This window comes from Manacus candei, unplaced genomic scaffold (genome assembly GCF_025592945.1).
Source record: "Manacus candei isolate 608988 ecotype Guabito, Panama unplaced genomic scaffold, ASM2559294v1 h1tg000028l, whole genome shotgun sequence".
Taxonomy (NCBI): Eukaryota; Metazoa; Chordata; class Aves; order Passeriformes; family Pipridae; genus Manacus; species Manacus candei.
Genome location: NW_026138076.1, coordinates 16,013,373 through 16,036,633, shown reverse-complemented (window position 1 = coordinate 16,036,633; position 23,261 = coordinate 16,013,373). Strand labels below are relative to the sequence as shown.

At 39.4% G+C, this 23,261-nt stretch overlaps 1 protein-coding gene across 9 annotated transcripts in view; it reads left to right on the top strand.

Moving 5' to 3' along the window:
* The window catches only part of STOX2 (storkhead box 2), a 72,526-nt gene that overhangs the window by 35,430 nt on the left and 13,835 nt on the right, over window positions 1-23,261 (top strand). For 3 of the 9 annotated variants that reach the window (XM_051790423.1, XM_051790424.1, XM_051790422.1), the window contains one exon: window positions 17,703-17,855. In XM_051790423.1, coding sequence (XP_051646383.1) covers window positions 17,703-17,855 — 153 coding nt within the window. Of the gene's footprint in view, window positions 1-9,655; window positions 9,696-10,730; window positions 10,803-10,847; window positions 11,607-13,849; window positions 14,638-17,702; window positions 17,856-23,261 lie in introns of those variants that run through there. The other 6 variants (XM_051790427.1, XM_051790426.1, XM_051790431.1 and 3 more) reach the window with 6 other exon arrangements.

Here is a 23,261-nt window from a genome sequence, read left to right as displayed (position 1 = left end):
TAATTTCTGCCCTTGAAAGAAGTTATCTTAACAGGTGGAAAATGTCACTGGGAAGTTACACTAGGCTTTTGCGTCCTCAGTCTCCAAAGATGCCAGGAGGAATTACCAGAATTATATTCTCTGAAACCAAGAACTTCTTACCCATTTTGCAGAGTTTTGCAACCCCCAAACTTTTATTGGAAACTCTAATAACATCAGAACTTCCATTGAAAAATGTTTGTCGGGAGCAAGGCAAAAGATATGTAAATCGTTTTCAAACCTCTATGTCCTAAAGTAGACTTTTAGGCTCTTGTTTGAAAATGGAAATATGAAGGAGATGCGTCCAAGACTTTCAGGTATTTCCAGATAGCTTACATGCATTGAGTCTTTTTATGTTCCAGAAATAATTGCGTAAAATTAGGCTTCTCAGTAAGTCTTGATTTTAAGAAGTGCAGGGAGTACAGCAGCACTCAATGGAGATAAAGGGAAGTGAAGATCTACCATCAGTTTTGAAACTCAAGCTGTGACTATTAGAAACAACATATGGCAATAGAAGCCACATTTGGCTCCTTTAATAGCTCTGCCTTTTACTATAACAGGAAGTTTTTAGAGAAATAGTACTTGCAGCTCTAAATGTCAGCGGTTATATGCTCTTGAAGAGTTAAGCTATTGGAACCCAGAAAAAAATTAGTAGAAGGTTAATTCCTTTGTTTAAACATTTACTTTTTTAATGCACTAGGGAGCATATGATTGAACAACGGGAAGACACATGGTTGCCTCTAATAAAATTAGTATTTTATTTTTACTATTGATTACTGTATTTTTAACTCACCTTTTTATGCATGACCCAAAAAGTCATGCAGAGGGAGTTTACATGATTATGCATATACATCTAACTCCATTGATAAAACTTTTGGAAGTTGTGTAAGCTAAATCAGGTTAAACAAAACACTCTTATTCCAGAATAAATAGGTATTTACATAGGTATAATTACACCATGATAATTCTGGCAGTAATTTAATCTTTTAGACCACAGTGCTGAGGTCAGTTTTCATGTTATCCCTGTTACACAAACGTTCCCGATTTGTGTTCAGAGAGTGTACCAAACTGGACGGATGCTGCATAACAAATCTATGTTAGAGTAACTCAATTAAATGTAGTACCAGAAATTAAATACCACAGTTTAAAGAAAAAAATCACAAGCTTTATGCATAGGCTTTGCAGACCATGGAGGACATGCAGGATGCCCTTTAGGCAGCCTCACATTTTCAAGTTCTTGTGGATTACACTTTCTTTCTATGAAACTGCATGTGCATGTGGGTTTTGAAGAGCTTCTCATAAAACAGCAGAACACTTCTAAAGACAGTATTGGTGATGACATGCTTAACTGCTTTCACATGTTTTCGTTCAAACTGCCCAAACCATTAATATGCTCCCTTAGTGACGTTGCATGTGTGTCTTATTAGTATGCACACTACTAATTTACTCTCAACTTTCTTTACTGTCCTGTAAGGTCCCACCCTTTCCCTAGCTTTGATCTTTCATCATAAAAGCTTAGAAGCAACCCTTTGGAGATCAAGCTAAATGTTTCTTTTTAGCTATTTTGCCTGTTCCAGATGCTGGGAGGGGAGGAGGGCTCATTCCAAGGCGGTGTAGAATGCAGGTTCCGAAGCCCCGCGCTCTGATGGGGATGGTCCCTCTGCTGGGTCATTGGCACGGGGCTCAGGCTTGGGGCTGCAGCGCAAGATACCTTTGTTCTTTCAGGCTTTTAATTGAGACTTTGAACGGAGGCTTTCAGTGAATCCTTTGTGTGGCACGGGGTGAAGGTCAGCCTAGAAAACAAAACAAAGGCAAGCACCAAGTGGATGCAGAGCACATGCAAATCAGCTGTCACAAAACAACTGTCCTTTGTTCACTTCTTTCCCACTTTGCTTATCCCAGCAATTCTGTAGACTCTATTTTTTCCCCAGCCTTCCTATAGCTGGAGGTACTAATTGTATTTCTTACCATTTGGTTATTATTTCTGCTTCCATTTAACCCTGCTAAGCATTTGGATTCTTTTAACAAGTTTTCTTTCATCAGTAACATCTCAGATGTTGCATGGCCTGCTTTAGGAATCAAACAAAAATCAGCTCTTCCCTTACATTTCCTTTTAACCTTTCCTGTGTTCTTTCTTACTTACATTGTTTCTTGTTTTCCTCTCCAGTCTTCTGCTACTGCTAATTCAATCTTTATAGCCTAGGCTTTTATTTAGGTACTCTCTACATGAGTTCTTTAAGATTAAAACTTGTAGCTAGCAAACAGGCAGCAAAAACAGCAGAGGTTTCAAAAAATGCTTTCAGGGTTACTTGAATCCCTTGTGGGTGTTTCTGAGGTCTGGTCTGTGCAGCAGTTTCAGCCTCTAAAAGGGTGAGGAGAGCCAGGTGAGGAGAGGGGCATGTACCATCCCCTTCACCATGTGCAATGCAGTGTTTACTGGTGATCAGAAATGCTTTTGAAGCAGAGAGCCTTCTCAAGCTCTGGCTCTGACCAAGACGCTTTTTACCCTTCTAAGCAGGAGATGCCCTCAGGCCCATAAGGTCTGGGTGAGTTAAAGTGCTGCCTGTGGGGGTAGCTCATTGAAAGAATATGATGGTAACCATAAGACCTTTTTTTTTATGGTCAAGAGTAAGGAATTACAACATAGTGGCAAGATAAGGAATTACTTTTGTCGTTGTTGTTGTTTAATGTGTGTTAGGAAAATACTGTATTGATATGGGATAAAATGTAGTAATTTGAAGCTTGGTTTTATATATTCTCCCGTGCTTTGATCTCAAAATTTTTTTGTATATGATTTTTCCCTTTGTATCCAGTGGTTACTTCTGAAATCTGTTAAAGAAATTATCTTAATTCTCATTTTGCTAGTCTTTTGGTTTAGTTCAGTTAAAGTTGAGATCATCATCAGCTTCTGAGATCATCTCAGGAATCTAGACTTGATATCCTGTTTTAGGTCTTTATACTGAATAAGAAGGCAAAGACACAACTATTTTTATGCGCTCTCATCTTTCAGAAAACTGGGTCATAGCGACACTCGGGGAGCACAAGAACTCTTCCACGCTCTAGTGCTTTATAAATGCTTGGTGAAAGTCCAAAACAAAAGTCTTGTCAAGCTCAGTTTAGTATAGAGAGGAGAAAAAGGAAGAATGGCCATTTCTGGGCCCTGGAAATGGTTAACAGTGTTTTGTGCAGCAGGGATCAATACCAAATGTTTGGTGTTTAATAGCTGTATTAAAAATCTGAAGGATGGAATGGATAATGAAGCGGTAACCCTGTCTTTCAGATCACAGTTGTTCAGGTTCATTAAGACTGCTGAGGAGGATTTCAGAAGGCACTAGTGACAGCTGAGTGAAACAGCTGAGCAATTCTGTAGAACAGTGACATAAGCAACGTGGTATAAGGCAGTGCAGTGAACGCTGACAAAATAGAGCTTAAATATGTTAAGTTTTGTGCTTTTTTAGGAGCATAGTCTGCACGTTGCTGGAGTCAGCAGTGAACGTGTTAGATGAGTCAGGAGTAGTAATTAAAAGTCTAAACTTAAGATTCTGTAAATGAGGAGATATGTAAGAAGTCATGCAAGAGAGGTCTGTGAAATTGATAATTTCATCCTTTTGCATACCATTTTTGGTTTTATGGCTCATGTACAGGGAGATTTTCAGATTCCTGAAATTTCATTTAAAAATAAAAGAGCAGTAGATAGGGAGTTGTTACTGTTGAAATAGTAGCAAAATGTCTGTTGTAGGTTTTGATTTACTGCTTCCTGTAGTAAAATGAGTGCTCAGTAAAATTCAAAAGCAAGAAAACATGTGAAATGGACAGGAGGAAATGTTTCATCTAGTGAGCTGTTTAATTGGGGGAATCCCTGATTCCAGGTACTGTCACTTATTTGGGGAGGTAGGTTTTGATTGCTGCATTTGCTAATAGTCATACTGATTGAGAGAAAAAATTAATATCTGCCAGTCCTCGAGGATCTCAAAAGAATGGTTTCTGTCTGGAACAAGGGCATTTCCCTTTAAGGTGCAGTGGAAATTGGTGGCAGTGTGCAGTTGGTTTTCTAATGCTTCCTCTAAGATGCTTGACCAGCATGAGGGAGGCAGCAGATTTCGTGAGTTGCTGAACTGTTGTGTTCCTGTGTTCCCATCCTCACAGCTGATCTCCACACAGGCTAGACCAAGGACAGAATTTGAAAGTATTTTGAGCCACTGTGGGTAACAGGGGTCACTGCATCTACCCCATGCAGGTGGAGCATAGGGGCAGAATAGAGTAGGATAGCTTTTTCATGTATTGGAGTATAAAATATTTCAATTTCACAAGCATTAAAGTACATCTCCTTGAAGGTACTCTAGCCACAGTGAAAACTCTGTTTCCACGACAGGGAAAAACATGACCCAGTAAACTCTCAACTGCTAAGTCTTTGGAGCATCTAACCTTTTCTTTTTCAAACCACTTTGGCAGTAATTTAATTGATTCCATGCCTGGCCTTTTCATCGGTTATCTCTCCTAACCAGGAAAAACTGGGCTGTTAAAGGCTGCTGCAGTACCATGGGACTTGTGTTCAGTGTTGCAGGTTCTTATTTTAACTTGAAGTTATCTGCCAGTCATTACTGTTGGTTTGAAAAGGTGTAACCACTGCAGTACTGTCTTTGGGATGAAAATCTTTTAATGGTTGCAGCAGTCAATATAAATGAGAGAGAGTGCACTATGCCACTGGGTTGTGTTGCTAATTATCGCTTTACCTTTCAAGAATTTTAGCTGCTGACTAGATTCTTGCTGAATATTAACTGCAGCATCTCTAGGCACACTGCAAATGTGTTCTGGCTAAGCTGAAGAGGACAGTGAAGAACATGTGGCTAAGACTTCCAACAGCCATATTCTGTGCTTTCAGGAGTGTTTGAAAAGGAGTATTTTTTGTGCCTTTTTAAAATTTCCACCCTAAAAGAAAACATCTAGGTTTATCATTGTTTTTTGGTTTTTGTTTCTTTTGTTTCTCACGTGCTCACTCTCTCTTGCCAAATCTCCTCCAGTGTCAGATTTTTTTAATGCTTCTATCTTTGCATTTGCTGTTTGCTGCCAGAGAACAGGCAGGCTTTGTTTTTGACGAGGTGGGGTGTTGGTGTGGTTGAGAACAATATAGCATTAACATTATTCAAATTAATTTGATAGTAGCACGTTTCTGTGATAAAAACAAGCCCAAATCCTCCTTCCTTCCTGTCTTGTGGTCCTAGCGACAAAATCTGTTAGAAAATTCTTCTGTGTGGTTTAAAATATCACAGACTTTCCAGTGAACTATAATTTAAAGAAGCCTCTTTTAGTAGTTGAATTCTAAGAAGACAGTTGCTTTACCTACTAGGCTTTTGAGGGAAGGAGTTTTGTTGATTGCTTTGTTTTTCCTGTTAAGACTTGATGGGTTCATTCAAATGCTGTTTCCTGGCTTGCTGTATTAGGAAGCGTGGCACTGGTTTATGATTCTGTCCTGCATTAAGTAACATTTAAAGTATAGCTTGTTTTTCATTTTAGGTTTTGAGATTCTTTTTTAGAATGTGCTAAGTGGAGATGCTTAAAAAATGGATAACAAATGACAAGAATTAGATGATCAAAGATCCTTAATCATATCTGCAGAGTGTGCTATTAAAGATCATGGTCCTGGGAGTCAAACACAGGAATATTTGCTTCAGACTCAGTTGCAGGCAGAATAAAAAACATAACTGAAATTGCTTGTTCAGTTGCAGGGTGACTGATGGTGAGACACCAATATAGTACAGCTGTGGAGGAAAAAAACAGGGTATAGTGTGGGGTATTTCCACTAAAGGTAAGGAAATTTCAATTTCCTGGTACCTGATGCAGGTGCGAGATTAGCTAGAATATGGCACAGAATTTTGATTCTTGCTTTTAGAGGAAAGTTATGTAAGTTAGAGAAAATGTAGAGGAGTCCTCTAGAAGGATTAAAGGGACAGGAGGAGCAGATGTGTGAAAGAGTGCTAAAAGAATGTGCTTTTTTAAAAGCCAGTGGAATGAGATCTGAAGGAGGGGAGGTGTGTTCTCTGCTAATTCATCGGGGTGTAAGCAGCAGAAGAAAAAAAAAATGTTTAAGCTCCTAGACAATATTAGCACAAAAACAGATGGGCATTACTTGTTGGGATATTACTGAGCTTAATATCCTGATCATATTTCCTCTTGTGTTTTCTTAAGTGAATTCTTAAAGAACTGGTAGATTTGTTCAGGTAAGTCAAGTGGAACTTATTAGCATATTACGAGTAAGTTATTATTAGTGAAACACTAATACGTCATAATTTCTAGTATTAAGAGATTTCCTAAAGAAATGTAAGTGTACGTCTGATGTTCCTTAGTCTGGTGTGTTCTGGAACCACAGAGTTTGTGGTTTGTGTTCTTAGTGTAGCGGCTGGGTGCTCCCGGCTTTGTGAAATTGGTTCTTGTAGAAGTAATCATAATGGTAGATGACTATAGTCTCTGCAACTACAGGCTTTGCTGAGAGCTGATGGCTGATTTTAGCCTCGGAAATTTGGGATCCATGGTAACTGGTACAGGCTAGTCTGAATTACGCTCTTGGTAACCTTCTTGGACTCTTCTGACCGTGTTCTTTTTTAACCTTTTTTGTTCTCTGTCATGTGTTGTTGTGTGCGGTGAGCGTGGGGTGTGTGTGTCCCCATTTGAGCATATTCCTTTCTTCCTCTTGAGTTTCCCTCCACTGATGGTGAAAGGGCTGTGGCAAAGGAAGGGAATCCCAGGCCCTGACTCAGGAGGACTTAAGGATGTATGCAAGCTAATGTTGAGTTTGACAAAGGAGTCTTTGTTCAGCACTATGTGTGTGCAAAGGAAGAAAATGGGATCTTTAGATCACCTGTTTCCTCACTGTAGGATGGAGATTGATCTCGGGCTATATTGTATTTTGTACTGGTGTATTTGGATGCACATGCTTGCATGGAGTTACACAGAGAGGAGTGTATGGTGTATTTGTACTGTACACTGTCAAAAAGACAGCTTTTGTTTCAGTACTAACCTCTATCATGTGCTTTGGGATGGAGGAACAGAGTAGCTGCCTTGACTGGGGAGTGCATATGGTATTTGGCCAGACCGTCCTCCTGTAAGGCTACGCTGCAGTAACATCACTGATGGTGGCAGCGCTGGTTTATGCATCAGCTTCAGCACTTCTAAACATTCTCATTTACATTTTCCCACTGCTGGTCTCTTCTTTCCCTTTTGCTCTCTGCCAGGCTTGGGGTATCAGGCACTTCTTGCTGCTCTTAATCACAGAATCACAGAATATGCTGAGTTAGAAAGGACCCACAAGGATCATGGAGTCCGACTGTCAGCCCAGCACAGGGCCATCCCCAAGAGTCACACCATGCACCTGAGAGTATCATCCAAACGGCTCTTGAGCTCTGTCAGGCTTGGTGCTGTAGCAACTTCTCTGGGGAGCCTGTTCCAGTGCCCAACCACCCTCTGGGTGAAGAACCTTTTTCTAATACCCAACCTAAACCTCCCCTGTTCAACTTCAGGCCATTCCCTCAGGTCCTGCCACCGGTCACCACAGAGCAGAGATCAATGCCTGCCCCTCCTCTTCTCCTCACAAGGAAGTTGTAGACTGCAATGAGTCTTCTCTTCTCCAGACTGAACAGACCAAGTGACCTCAGCCTCTCCTCATGCAGCTTCCCCTCAAGGCCCTTCACCATCTTTGTTGCCCTCCTTTGGACATTCTCTAGTAGCTTAATATCTTTCTTATATTGTGGTGCCCAGAACTGCAAGGTCTCTCTGCAGGGCCTCCCTGACTTCGAAGGAATCAACAGCTCCTCCCAGTTTTGTGTCATCTGCAAACTTGCTTAATATCCCTTCTGGTCCTGTGTCCAAGTCATTTATGAAGGTGTTGAAGAGCACAGGGCCCAAGATGGAGCTCTGTGGAACTCCGCTAGTGATGGGTCTCCAGTCTCATGTTACCCCTTCACTATTACCCTCTGTGCTCAACCCATGAGCCAGTTGCTCACCTACCACATGATGTGTTTATCCAGCTGTGTGCTGGACATTTTGTCTAGAAGGATCCCGTGAGAGACAGTACTGAAAGCTTTCCTGAAAAGCAAAAAGATTATATCAACTGGCTTCTCTTGATCCAACTGGGTGGATTACCTTGTCATAAAAGGAAATCAGATTAGATAAGCAGGACTTTCCCCTCATGAAGCCATGCTGGCTGTGACCAATGATAGCATTGTCTTTCAAGTGTTTTTCAGTACCTCCCAGAATAATCTTTTCCGTAACTTTACAAGCATTGAAATGAGACTGACAGGCCTGTAGTTTCTGGGGTCCTCCTGCTTGACCTTCTTGAAAATCAGGACAACATTCACCAGCTTCCAGGCAGCTGGGACCTCTCCGGATTCCCAAGACCACTCAAAAAGCATCAAGAGAGGTCTTGTGATGACATCAGCCAGCTCTTTGAGGATTCTGGGATGAATCCCATCAGGGCCCATAGATTTGTAGGGATCCAGCTGGAGCAGCAGATCCTGCACAATTTCAGAGTTGGGTGAGAGATGATCATTCTCACAGTCATGGTCTTCCACTTCAGGGCACTGATTAGATACTGATTAAAGGGCTGTAAGCTGATGAATTTGAGTAAAGGCATGCCTAGGTGCCTGTGCATGTGAGATGTCTGTGCACCCTAGGTACATGTGCGCACTTGGTGCCTTCCAGGGATCTCTAGGTGTCACATGTGCAAGAGGAGTTCTCTCACTGAAAGAGCTTGCAGTTGTGTCAATCTGTTCAGAATAGCTGGACTGGTCCCAAGCATATAATTTGGGTTCAAGTGCTAGAGAAATTTGTTAGAGAGAAAAGGTATTCTGGCTGTAGTATTACCATTATCTTTCTTCCTCCAGTGTTTTAATTTTGGGGACAGTAGCATGACTACTGCTGCAAGAACCTGTGTGTGTGTGTGAAAACAGTGCAGCATGCACAGACCCTGATATTTAGCTTTGCATGAATGTTGTCTGGTGCAAAGGGAAAGCAGATTGGAGCTCTTGTTTTTTTTCTTTCGGTAGGTGCTTGTTGTAATTCACTTTTAAGTCCACAGAAATTTTTCTTCATGGAATGAGTTTCGTTGCTGTAAAGTGGGTGTGTGCTTAGCAGACAACCAAGTAGAGTTTCTGCAGGATGATCCCAGGGGACCCAAACATTGCAAATGCCAAGTTGGATTCATTAGAGGCATTCAGGCTGATCCTGCAGCCCCAGGGAAGGCAAAACTCCTCTAAAGTTGAAGGCAAATTTCCTGGAATGAGGCCTTTCAGGAACACAGAAATTGATGTGTGTATAGCAAAGCCCTAGCTTTTCGTGTTGAGGTCATGGCTGCTGTGTAACTACAGGTGTAGCAAAGCACCTGGTTAACCTTACACAGGTAAATTAGCCCGCTTCAAGTATGGCTTTACTGCATAATAGTTGCTATAGACCTGCAGCCAAAAGTGATGTTTGTTAGTTGTGTAACCCAGGTATTTACTTGTTATCTTGAAACACTTGCATAGACCTATTTTAGGCTTGGTTGGACTTTCACTGCCAGGGTTGTTGTAGGGCCAGGGCTTGCAGCATAGGGAAGTGGTGACTTTTGTATTTCATTTGGTCCTAAACACCTGGTATGTTCATTTAGGGGAGCACCTAGGAGAACTGCCTATTCCAGCACAGCACAGGTGAGTCCTAAAGTGCTGTGTTTCAATCATTTTGGTGACTACATCATGACTAGAAGTAGTTCTTTTGCAGTAAAGGCAATTTTGAATATTTCCCTATTTTAAAAGAAAGTCTCCAAACAACTAAAAATGTTTCTTCAAAACAGCAGCATCTGTCTCTCATCACACATTATTCCTACCTCTTCTGTGCTTTTCTGTTGCTTTAGCTTAGCATGTCCTCACCAAGCAAAGGAAAACCTAGCACTGAGTGAGATCCTGACACAGTGACCTCATTCTGAGCATTGCCTTCTTTGTCAGTAGCAGAAGAAGTTGAAGCAGCTCTGCTGGCCTTCAGCACTTGGAGCAGTTTGACATTTTTTGTCTGGCATGGTTTCAGGGCTCACTTTTTTGTGAGCCCAAATGGTGAATGGGATGATGGAAAATGAGCTTGCAAGAACTTGTCCACTGCTTCTAATTTTTGGATACACAGTTTGCAGCAGCACAACTTTGATCGAGTGTACAGCAGAGTTGTTTGTTACATGCAGGTCTGCAGCATTCTTCAGGACTGACAAAGGAGAGTAAATCTTACTTTTTAATCAGTAGAGTCAATACTGGTACATGTCATGATAAATAGTGAATAATTTAAGAAAATACTACTCTCTCTGTGTGTATACCCACATGTGTCTGTGCATTTGTGTTTCTGTGTACTGGAGGAGTTGTGTGTTACGTCAGGAAGATATGTTAGGGGTAATTTTTTTGTCTTGACTAGAGGGTTAAAGCTTCAACTTACTTGTCTTTGCTAATGCATGTAAATAGCTTTCTTGTCCACTTAATGAGAAGGCTGGCTTGTTATCCTGTACAATGCAGCTGGGCACTGTTCCAGAAGCATAGGCACTTCGTTTCAAAGACAAAGAAGCCAGCGCAGACACAGGGAGAAACCTGGAACATTGCGCTGTGGATTTTTTTCAGAGCGATGACTCATTTCGGTTCACAAAGGATTCTGGGCAGGGTAGTGAGAAGTCAGGTTGGCTGATCCATTCCTATGACTTCACTTTGCAGAGAGCCAGGGAGAAGAGGAGTGACACTGCAGAATCCTGAGGCACTGCAGTGGAGAGGTGCTTTGCAAAGACTGTGAGTGACTTCGGAACAGGGGGTGGTGTCAGAACGTGATTCCAGCCATTCCATGGAAACAGGGCAAAAAGAGATGTTTTCAAAACACTGTGTGGGAGTTATATTTGTAGTCCCTTTTAGATTCTCTACCTCCGCCTCCCCTGTAATTTCTTAACCATTTATTTCTCATGCTTATGTGAGAATTGTGTAAAATGGTGTTCCTTTCAGTGGACCTGCATAGATAACTGCATTTTTTTTTCAGTATGCCCCTATTTCCTGCTTTAAGAGGTGGGTGTTCAGCATATTAATGCCTGAAAGCATGCTTTGTTTTTCTTCTTTCAGGTCCTGTGGCACTGAGCTATGCTGCATTCAGCCAGCCTCCACAGTGATATAAAGCCCCAATTTGCACATTGTTGTTACATCACAGCTACTCTGTACTGGAGCTACTGTACTGGAGCATGGAACCAGACCATAAGGGTTCAGGTAAGTCCCCCTTTTTTAACATATTGTGTGCCAGGAATATAGACATGGACATTTATTAAAAGATGCATTTGAAAAATATTGTTTGGGAAAACACATTCTAGAGCACACAATATATTAAAAAACTACAGTCCCACCCTCTTCCTTCCCAGGATAAGCAACACTACAGAAATCTCCTCAACTGACTGAATCCTCTGGGAAAGTTCCGTGCTCCAGCAGAAACTTCCGATGATCATAGTTGTAACATGTGCTGGGATATCACTTTGGACCAGGAGGCAGCTGGCCACAGGACATGAACAAAGAAAAGGAAAACTAAATCACAGGAAATGCACAAAATGGATGCATGTAAGACAAGTCTGCTGATTGTGAGCAATTTAGCACCTGTTTCTGAAAGTTAGTGCCACTTGGTGAACCTGGAGGTCGTTATTTTAGCTGGGTCTGAATGATTAAAAAAATCAGTTTACGTAGTTGAAGTTAGTTGCTGGTAAGGAACTAGAAATTTGTTTAGAGGCAAGTGTTTGTTATATGGTTATACTAAGTTTGCCCTGTTTTCTTCAGCATGTTTAGATTTGGAGTGGTCACATTCTTGGAAGTGTTTGTTATTTGTTTTGGTGTGCGTGCATTTCAGAGGTGCAGAAGGAGTTTGCTGGTTAGTGAATGAATGTGTGTTGCTGCATTTGTTGAGCCTTTGTTTAAGCTGCTTTAAACAGGAATAAATGGATAAATCTTTAATGTATTTTTTTATTATTGTTATCAGTACTCTTGATACGTGTAGCTGTCTAGTAAACACAGCCTGCAGCTTTTTTCATAAAAATACTGCAAGAAATATAGCTTAAAAGGAGGATTTAGGCTATGCCTGAGAACAGTGCAAGCAACACTTCTAATTTTCTTTGTTTCAGATTTTGCCAGAGATATGTGATCTTTACTGTGTTAGAGTACTAGTGCAGATTTAAGGTATTTCAGAGTAGTCTGGGTAATACCACAGGAATCTGCATATTCCTCCTTTTCCCTTCTGTTGTTCAATCAAATGTGAACATCTATCTTAAAATGGCAATTGTATGTCCTCACTGTGAATTCACATAAGAATAGTTTTGCTTACTACATCTATGTAAGTATTTTTTAATTAGAATAATTCAGTCACCTAGGGAGTTGGGGCAAAAAGGGGTAATTGTGCAACCCAGGCCAGACATGTAACTTCTTCAGCATCTGTCCCTTTTTGAAGTAAACCTGAAAAGGTACTTTTTCTAGAAGAGACTTTTTCCTTACAGTATTCTTGAGTAAAAAGTGATAATATTTTAGTCTGAAGAGCCCTCTTTTTGCCCATTACAAGTAGTTTTGGTTTTGTTAGCTACCTTTTGTTTGAAAATGACCTTTATGTAGTTCTTCCCAGAGTGAAATCATAAGCGTGTGTTGATCAGAACAGACTGTTCCGATCAACAAGATCAGAAATTGTTTGCAAGAAACAGTTTTGTTTGCAAGAAATCGTTTGCAAGAAATTTTTTGTAAGGGAGTCCTGTTGCAACCACCGCTATAATCATGAGGTATCATGAAGTTACTCTACTCTGGTTTTGATGTTTTCTATTTAATAATGTAGTTCTATAAGCAGTAAAGGCAATGAAGTCAGGTTTCCCTTGACAAGTGTTTTTTGACTGGGTTCTCTTCTGTCTAGTGGGAGGTGGCTATGTGTAAAGCATTGTACAGATTGAACATGCTTAGCAAACACTTGTTTTAGAATCACTGTTGCCTAGTGAGGTTCAACCTTTCTGGCACATGATTGTGATTGTGCAAACCTCATTTTCTGTGGAAATCAGGCTAAAAATCATGTTTGGAGGTTGTCTTGATCCATAAGAAACAAAGATTAAAAAGGTGTTGTGAGTTGGAATGGAAAGGTGAAACTGGCTTCCTGTATTTTACAGGATGCAGAGTGTAATCAGAGGGTCTCTTCCCTATTTCAGGGGAATAGGATGTATAAGTTCTCATAAAGTGTGGTTTTACACTGTAACTTATTTAATTTTCCTTCACAATGGTTCCATTTATAAGAGAAGAGGTGATTTTTCAAGTAATCTTTGTGCAAAGTTCACGAGACAAAGAGTTTGACTTCCAGGTCACTTCTTTCCAACAGTAGAATCACTAATAAAAATTCCATCATCAGTATGTATTTGATAGTTGAATTGCTGATACATGGTGCAGAATGTAGTCTGCCTCATTTTCTCCTGAAATGGTGCTACCCAGACTTTCAGAGAACAAACACACTAAATACACTGGCACAGGAAAAGTTCTGGCTGGTATGGATTCAGGATGTGTGAATTTTCATTCACAGCTATGTTAGACCATCACTTTCTCATCTGTATGTTAAGGATAGTTATAGTTCCCAGTTTTTCAGAATGTTTTGAAAACCACTGAATAAAAGTGCTGTGTAAGAGCTAAGTGTTTATTTTATGTGCTACATAATCTTTTGTTCTAAGTAATAAAAATAATTTTTCCCCCAGGGTAGTGCTGCAAATCCCCAGGGCATAAAATGAGGACAGTTCCCATTCACTGTTTCTTAAGTGCTTGGACATTCTTTAAAATTAAGTGCTACTTAAAACAAGAAGTCTAAAAAACTTTTTTTTTTAATTATTTAGAGAAAAGTTTGGACAGACACTGCAGAAACAGAGCTAAAACTATGTATATATATGTATATGTCTTATATTTAAACAAAGCATGCAGTCAGCTGGTGAAAACTGCTCTCTGAGCTCTGGTTTTCATTTAATTGGGAGCATAAACATATGAAAATCAAGGCTAGTAATTTGATTTTGAAAGAAAGCGGCTTGAGACAAGCATCAGTCAGAGCTAACAGGAGCCATATGCTAGATGTTTTATGTAAGTGATGTGGTCTTCAAAAAAAATTAGGAAAAGCTTATTTACTGTTTTTTAAGCAGATCTTTCCTAAAGGAGTTCTAGTAAACCTTCTGTTCAACAGGCTAAACAGTATTTATGTGCGTAATTGATGTTAATATATTGTATTATCTCATAGATGCAAGATATTTGCTATTATTGTGCATCAAAGAAGTTTGTTCACTTAACTATAACCACAGAGTACATGTAATTTCCCAGAGCCACAGGATAGTCAAGATAAAATCTGGCAAATTAGAGCCTCCCTGAGTGAGGGGATTTTGGCTTTCTATGATTAGGTCTGCTCAAAATGTGTGCTAGCCTTTTTAAACAAGAGCTAGTAACTATCTCCAGACAGCTGGAACAATAAGCAGTGGAGATCATTCTGTCACAATGGAGGTGAAAACAGAGTGCCCTTGTCATAATGAAGAAGGTTGAAAAGCACTCAGTGGAAAAGATTGTGGCTTAACTGTTGATAGTCCCTTGCAAAACAGAAAGAAAGGTCCTCACATAAACCAATATTTGTTGAACATTTGTATTGCATTTAAAACCATTTAAATTATGATTTTATGGACAATTATAGTAATCTTTATTGTTAATTAAATGGTTGTTAAGCTCCCAAATATTTGCAAGCAGGATGTGTGTTACCCTGACATATGAACTACAGTGTGCTTTGCTAGAGGTTGTGTTAACATTAAGGAACCAATCCTGAATGTTTTGTATTGCTGAGTAATGTAAAGTATAGTTAGTATTTCAGTGAAAACTCCTGGCTTGTTCCTGGTGACAAGAGTCCAGCTGGCAGGGGGTCAAATCTGCAGACTGAATGTTTTCTGCACACTAACCTACAAAGCAATTTGATGCTGAAGGCCTGCTTTGAAAGCGAGGACTGTGCAAAGTTACTAAACTAAACTCCAGGCAAACTTTATTATTCTTTTAACTTGTACTTAGCCGATTTTACATTAACAAGTCCTAAACTGGAAGTGATCCCAGAGGTGGATCTCTGCAGGCTCTTGGCAGTCAGGGGAGAAGGATGGCTGTTCCTGGGAGTAAGCAGAGCAACTGTTTTATGAGTTCTTGTTCAAGCATCCCTCTGGGAGCAGGTGCAAGGCTGCAGAACAAAGCTTCATGTATAAAACTCCTTGAGTCCCTTTCCCACTTCAGGAGGCCGATTATGGTATTAAGGCCCATTTCTTATATCCTAAGTATTGTTCTGGTTAGCTATGAATGAATCATTCCCATTCAAGGGAAAGAAAGAGGTCTTCCTCACACTCTCCCATCCTGGCACTTGTGTAGGTGGCGGTGTGAGTGCATGGCTGGGAGCAGGCACAGGGATACTCATACTGAGGTGCCTGAGTTTAACAAATTGCCGAGTCTGTGATGATCCAGATAAAACAATTGAGTAAGTTGCTGCCCTTCACCTGGATGCCCTTAAAGGTACTCTATTCCGGGCAAAACCAGGACACCAGAGAGCCCATTGAGTGCCAAGTGAACCCAATAAGATTAAACCTTAACTGAGGCCAATATATGCCAATCTGACATTGCACTGAACTCAATTTAGTAGTGCTCACAAGAATACCCATGACACATAATTTCTTAAATTGCTTAGCTAAATCTGCATAATTCTTATCATAATTTTGATGCTTCTTAGACATGAAACTAATCATTAAAGAAACTGATCCCCTACACAAAGTGAATGATGACTGGTGATCAGAATTGGTAAACTTATGTGTCTGGATGATTACAAAGATTTGGCTATGAAGGAGTTTAAGCTGACAGCAGATATAATTATTAGTAAATAGGAATATAATAACTGTGATGTTCTTTTCCATTATCAAATGATGAAGGAACAAATGGTGTTTGCTCCCAAGTCATGTGGAAGCGTATCTCTCATGTCTCTCTGTAAGCTACGTGTGATCTTCTTTGCTATTGTCTGTAAGGCATGTGGCAAGAACTTTTAGCTGTGTATGAATAAAAAATGTCCAGAGAAGGTTATATTTTAAGGTCATAATTCTGTGAGGATCTTGGACTGCACTATGTTGAAGCTTGAAGCTGGAAGAATGCTACTGTGTTTGGAATGCAGCATTGGTCTGCTCAGGCCTGATTAAGCAGAAGCAATCAGGAGACAGCATAGCACAAATGTCTATTCTTAAATCTTTGTTGTGTCTTGAGTGATGTGTTTCACTGTTGTACAACAGATTGTGCAGCTGGTGATTGAAAAATATTGCCCACAAGTCTCACTGAGACAGTTATGCAATTTGCTACTCCCACCAATTTTTTTTTCCCCTCAAAGTGCTGAGTATAATGCAAGATTAAATGCACTTTGATAATCAGTCTTAGAAGCTGTTCCTCTTGTTTAGTAGACACAATAGGAATATAGAATTAATAGGGCAAATATTGGATTCTCTGAATTGTGGGTGAAAGTTTCAACTTGAATTAATTTCCAGTAATTTGATTCATGATTTGATCACAAGGTGTTGCTCTGTGGCAGCAGAAATAGGATGATTTTTCTGAAATTTCAAAGCTATTTAGGTAAAACTTAATCCCTGACTATTGACTGACCTGTGGCCAGAATAGGATTTGTAGTCAAGCACCCCTTGTTCTATCTGTTACTCTTTATTATTCCTTTTCCACTGGCAAGGAAAATGTTTTAGTCTGCTGCTTTCCTCTTTGACATCATTGGGGAACTGCACTGGGGAACTGTTACCACTTCAAGAGGAGGTACAGAGCAGAATCAAAAAGTATTTTTGTACTTGGATAAAGTATGTTAAAATGCACTTGTGTATGTGTATTTGTGTAGTCATGCTAGTATTATCAAATTGTAATTTCTCCTATAACGTTTTTTAAGATCTTTCATTTTTTTTAAAGTATAGGTTAATGAATTCTTTGTAAAGACAACATGAGAAAAGGTACAACGAAGTTAATTTTCGGGCTATCCTGGAACCTTTGAAACTTCTCTTCTTAAAAATATGTAGTTCGTATGAAGGCATTTGACACGTAGATCCAGGAGAGGTTTATTCAGAGGATCAGTCTTAAGGTGTTTTGATGTTTTTGGGACTCTAAAGAGTGTTCTGTGCTTTTTCAGCTGAATGAAAATGTTATTCATTAACTGAGCAACATTTTTTCTGGTCTTTGTTACTATTAATAAAAAAATATCGTATCAAGTGGAAATGATAGGTGATCCATACCACTATCCTTTGAAGGGGAGTGAAATCTCCCCTTTTATGTCCAGAGAAATACATGCAACTATTTTGTTTGTGCAGTTACCTAGTAGGATGTTAAGCATGAGGTTTTGCAACCATGAGTACTAATTTGTTGGCATTTTTCTGAATCTGTCTATTGCACCCTTTGAGAAACTATGTCTGCATAGCATATATCTCCCATTTTCCAAAGTTCACCATGTCTAAGTTTTGAAATAAGCTGTTGGATGGTTCTCTGTTGCAAGGGTTTTATCTCTAGCCCAGTAGTAGAGAGCTCTGAGAATTCTTGCTAGTTGTATCTCTACATCCTCGTTCTATGAGCAGAGTTTTAAACAAAACGCTTCATTGCACATGTGTTGTCTTTTTACAGGTGATGTATCACCCATCAGCATGTCTCCCATCACTCAGTCACAGTTTATTCCACTTGGGGAAATCCTTTGCCTGGCCATCTCAGCAATGAACTCTGCCCGAAAACAAGTCACACAAGAAGCACTAATGGAGCACCTAACCACCTGCTTCCCAGGTAACCAGTCATTAATAAATCATCGGTTAGATGAGTGCATGTCTGTAAAAGGGCAGTTAAACAATCCTCAGTCCCTTCTGGATGGGGATATTGACTAATCCTGACATGCTAAGCAAAAGTAAAAGGATGCCTTAGGGTTCTAATCTTAGAACTTTTTCTTTATTCTTAAACATATGGAGAATTGAGTTCTCTGTGATAAGGCCATTCTTGTGAGATGCATTTTGCAGGGTTAATTCCTGACTTTATGTAAATAATAAAAATTACTTGAGGTACTAAACAACAAGCTGTTGGCTTGTTTCTTTTTCAGATAGTATCAGAATAAGCTTGTTTGTGATTTTTCTCACATTTTTCTCTATCATAGTCAAAGGACTTTAGCACTTCTTTGGTAGCTATGGGAAAAAAAGCATGATGTGTCATAGCCAGAGCAGACTTATTTCACCTTGTGGCTTTCAAGCCAGTTGTAGCTAACTCATAAGAGCTCTGTTGACATCATTCAACCAGTTCATTGTCCAGTCTCCATAGAGATAACCTCATTGAGGTCTCATTAGAGAATTCTCTCCTAAAGAGCAGAATTCTCACATGCTCCATGTCTTCTTCCACCTGGAATAGGCTCTCAATGTGTGGCGTGATGCAAGTTGTAGAGTCCAGTGACAGCGATGTGCCTGCTTCAGGCAGAGGTTATATTTAGACTGAAAGGACGATGTCAACCTGCTTTCCAGGGATTTTCAGATCCTTCTTGGATACAGTTCTGGCTTTTGCTTCTGCACTGCCCTTGCTTGAAAAATAATAAAACAAAAGATTTAAAGATAACTTGACAACTCTCTTCATAACTAAACCAAAAAAGTCTGGAGAGCCATAGCTACACTTGCTGTGTTGATAAATGCTGGTGAACTGTTCAGAAGATATTCTTGGAAGCACTTGATAATACTTATGAAATGGTAAATGGAAATTATTTCGGATTAAAGATACTGTAACATCAAAAAGAGGAATCCTGTGACAGGAATGTACTCTTCAATATGCTGCTTCACTACTGGCCCTCTGTGTCTGGGGCTGGTGAATCGTGCAAAATGCATCTTACAGAGACATTTTAATTGTGGTGCAAAAGCATTGGGCAGAGGTTTACTGCTCAAGAGAGCACAGCTTCTTCATTTGTGTTTTGTATGATTCCGGGCAAGATGTTTAACTATTCTGTGCCTGCATTTACAATTCTCTAAAGTAGTTGAGAAACTTCTCCACTGTACCTATTTTACAGTTGCAAAAAGCAGCTAATGCAAAATGCTTCAGCAGGAAAACTACTGATGCATCTGTCTCATCTAGGCAGCCTAACCATAGCCATGATCTGCTGTCTGGAATTTTTTTCCTTACATTTCAGAGCAAGAGTTACTTAAAGCCTTGAAGGTTACATGGCTTTTGCTATAACTGGTAGTAAGTTCTGAGATTTTAAAATGTAATTCTGGATTGAGAGTTGTGTTTGGAATAAACAGTTTTATCTGACATTTAATAATCGCACAGTGGAAAAAAATACTGTAAGCATATTTTGTAAATACTGGCTTTCTCTCCCAGTTTGTAGTTTTGTTTATCAGTAGTTTTTTTTCCAGTATGCTTGGCTGATTTTGAAAATACTGGTAAAAGTTGAAAGATAAGGGATAGAATACAAAGAAGTCAAAATTCACAATTGTAATTCCTTTTAAATTTTGATGATTTTTTTTTACCAAGTCATCTCTTCTGTATAGCTGTGTACTAGAAGAATTCCGTAGATTCCAAGTATTCTTTCAGTGATTCTATCAATATTTTTATATAAATATTATTGCATGGTGGAAATTATACTCTATTGGTGGCATCCCTTGAGTTTCTTGGGAGCATGATTATCAGTAGACTTGATGTGTTGTGCTATTCTTGTTAGACAGAACCAAACATGAAAAATAATTCAGCAGGCTGGATTATTTTCTAGACACCGCTCAGAAGAAGCCTGAGGCAAGTTAGCACATAGTTTCTTGCTGCCTTTTTTTTTTTCCGCTAGCCATTGCCATGTGAATTTCTCAAGTCTGAGATAAAAAAAGAGAGCCTCACTTCCCAAAATGTAAAGAAAGTTATTTGAAGAAAAAAGAAATCCACCAAATTGTTGTCCAGTTATTTCCCTTCTCTAGAGAAATGCTTTTCTCTACCAGCCATGACATGTTTAGCATAGCAAGCATACATGTTCTCTTAGCATATGAGGATTATCTGAAGAATTTATTCTTTCCAGTAAAGAGAACTTCTTATGCTAAGTGATATTTTTCACTTGTCTGCTCAAACTCTCTAATAAATCAACTGTAGCTTTTTGAGCCCTTGTATTCTCTGTGGCTGTTTTAAAATATCTGATGTCATCTCATATTCTGATAATTTATTTTTCCTAATTAGGTGCTGATGCTCTGAGGGAGAGGAGAGCATTACCACTGTAGATATATCTGTTATTGTCACATAACATCTCTGTATCTTTTCATGTAGCAGCACTTGTCTGCCTGTGTTGTTTGTGTTTTAATGAACAGATGCTTCACTGCGTTTCATGGTGTGGATAAATTTCCTAAGACCCCAGATGCTATTCTCAAAACTGCCTGAGAATAATAAACCTTTTTCCTCAGTGCAGGGTCTTACAGTTGCAGTCTAGCCCTCTAGTTTGCTGAGCCATTGTGCAGGCATAAATCTGGGCCATGGCTCTATCTGAAATAAGGTATGCTAATTATTTATAACATCACATAGCAACCACTCCACATCCTTAACTAGTATTTCATGAGCCAATCAGAGTATTTCTTTTATCCCTTGTTAAGCCTTAGCATCAGCTCAGGAGAAAATCATTTTAGCAGATTTAACACCATTTAAATACTAGTTGAGATGTATTTTTCATGAATTTTTTTTATTCAAAAAGTTTGTAATGATAATGCACATCTTATTTGTGGTTTCTGTTATTTGTCAGGTTTTTAAAAAAGCAAGAGGCTGCTCCTGCACCTGCTCCATTATTCTCACTTAGAATTAAACAATGAGATGTTTGCACAGCCTTATTTTGTAATTTATTGACCATGGTTTAAATCCCATACATTAAATGTAAATCTTTGAAATCCAGTATAAGGAGCTAAGAATGTAACCTCTGTTCTGTGTTTGGCAACCAGACCCTCTTATCTGTATGAACGTGGATGAAGAAAACATCAAGCCTTAGTCTGTGCTGCCTTTAATAAGGATATTTTTCTTTCTTCTCCCAAATTTTGTCTACAATATATTGTCCATATTTAAATAATTTTAAGATGTTCAAAATTTCAAAGTAGAAAATACATGTGTATTGGACTAGGTAGGTTACTTTTGAAGCAAACAGTTTTCTGAAAGCTGGCAAATTCCTCTGACATTCACCTTTATAATTGTTCACTCTCTAAATATGTGAAGTATATGTGTAGCACTTAAAAGAAGTGTCTTACATTAACTGAGTTCACTCTAGGTCAGTGTTCTTTGTGAGCAGCAAACAAGACATAATCTTCTGTCTGGAAGCTCAGTGGATGGCGTAGTAGACTCTCTTGAGATACGGAAAATGTACATGTCTGATGATTCAGTGTCCAGACAGTTTCTGCTTTTGAATTATTAAACCACTACATAATCTTAAATAACACCACTGCTGTCATGCAATATTTTATGTGCTAGAGTCTCTAAGCTACTGGGGTTTTTTCCTTTGTTTCTATTAATGGAGGAAGGGAGACCATAAGGAGACTTTTGAATGCAGGGGGGTAGGTTGTGTATAGACATGATGTGGGCAGATTGCTGTAAAGAGAAAAGTCTTGAGAAAGTCAAGAAATCTGTATTTAAAATAGGAATAAGGGGAGCCAGGGTAACGTCATTGCTCCTGTCTGCCATGCAGGAAAGCATAAGTTGAGTTTGGGTCTGTTTCTGCTTTTGTAAGTACCTGACAGAGCTCAGAACAAAACCCATAACTACCCTTAGCTGGCAATGCTGAGCTTCAAAGATCTAACATCTACCATCATCATTGCTGGCTTAGTGAACCACAGAGATGTACTGTGTCCTAGGAGTAATGAAAGTGATAGTCTTAAACTCCAGAGAGAAGGCTGACATGATTGAGTTTACAGTGACTGTCCAGGCACAATAATTTTTTTTTCCTGGTGTTTATCTGCACATTCTCTGTTCACAGGAGTTAGTCAGTTAGTGTAACTACTGTGCATCCAGTGTTTAGGGACCCACTTACCCAACATATTGTAGCCATTATGGTTTACTGGGTGAAAAATACATATTATGTTATTATTTTAATAGTATTATATTATTATTTTTGCCTAAAGTAGTGTAAAACCTCAGAACATCCATTTCAGTCTCTTTCCCTAACTTTTCTGTAAGCTCCCAGGAGAAATATTTTCATTGCTTTTATTTTCGTTCTGATGTTTTTGAAACATCATGTTAAGAAAAGTCTTATAAGTAAAATAGGGATGAAGAACCAAGTTCTCACAAAGGTTAGTACGTGTTTGTAAGCTCCTGGAAACATGCAATGGATTGGGCAGATTGTTTATGTAGAGGAAGGAAGAGTAAGTGCAGAGTAAGTGCACCTCAACTGGGCTGGGGTTGGACCCTGCAGTGCATTTTCAGCACGGAATGGAGAAACAAATGAGCTTGAGTTTTGGGGTCATCCACTTCCTGTCATCATGCAAGGCATAATGGAAAAGGGGTGGTGTTACCCAAGCAGAAGTAGCAGCTCCACCGCAGGAAAGAAGAGATTAGATGACCGCTGGTTGTTATGGGAATCGAAATCACTCTGTGTTCCTGTGTGTTACCAAAAGCTCATACAGATGACAACCCGCTCTCAGGTTGCCACTGCCTCACAATCCAGAGGAAGCTCACCATATTGTTTACTTCAGTTCAGAGAGATTTGGAATTTTGGGCTAGGGAGGGGTAGTCCTTTTCTTCCCCAGCTCTCTGGATTTCAGCTTTTCCCACCTATTGCTATTTCTGGTATGTTAGCTCATCCAGGAGTTCTGGGGGTCTTCGTTACTCCGTCTAGGATTACTACATAAAGTGTGGACACCTACATGAAAAGGAGACAAAAACACTCCTGATTCTTCATATTTTTTTCTAATTTTCAGTCTCATTTATGCTCTCAAGTTATATCCTGTCTTCACTGTTCTTCCTTCCTGTGTTTGGATTGGCCCTAATCTTTCAGCTCTATGGACTGTGCATGAAATATGTTTACTGCCCCCGTGTACTTCTCCCTGATGCCTTCTGTGCTGTAACTGCTTTCACTCATGTCCATGTTATTTCTAACACTTTGCCATTTCCCTTGTAAGATTTTATTTACAGATATGAACAGTATGGTCATGTCAGTAAGTTCAAACAACGTTCCATAAGGAATATTTACTATGTTGCCTGCAACCCAGTTGCAAG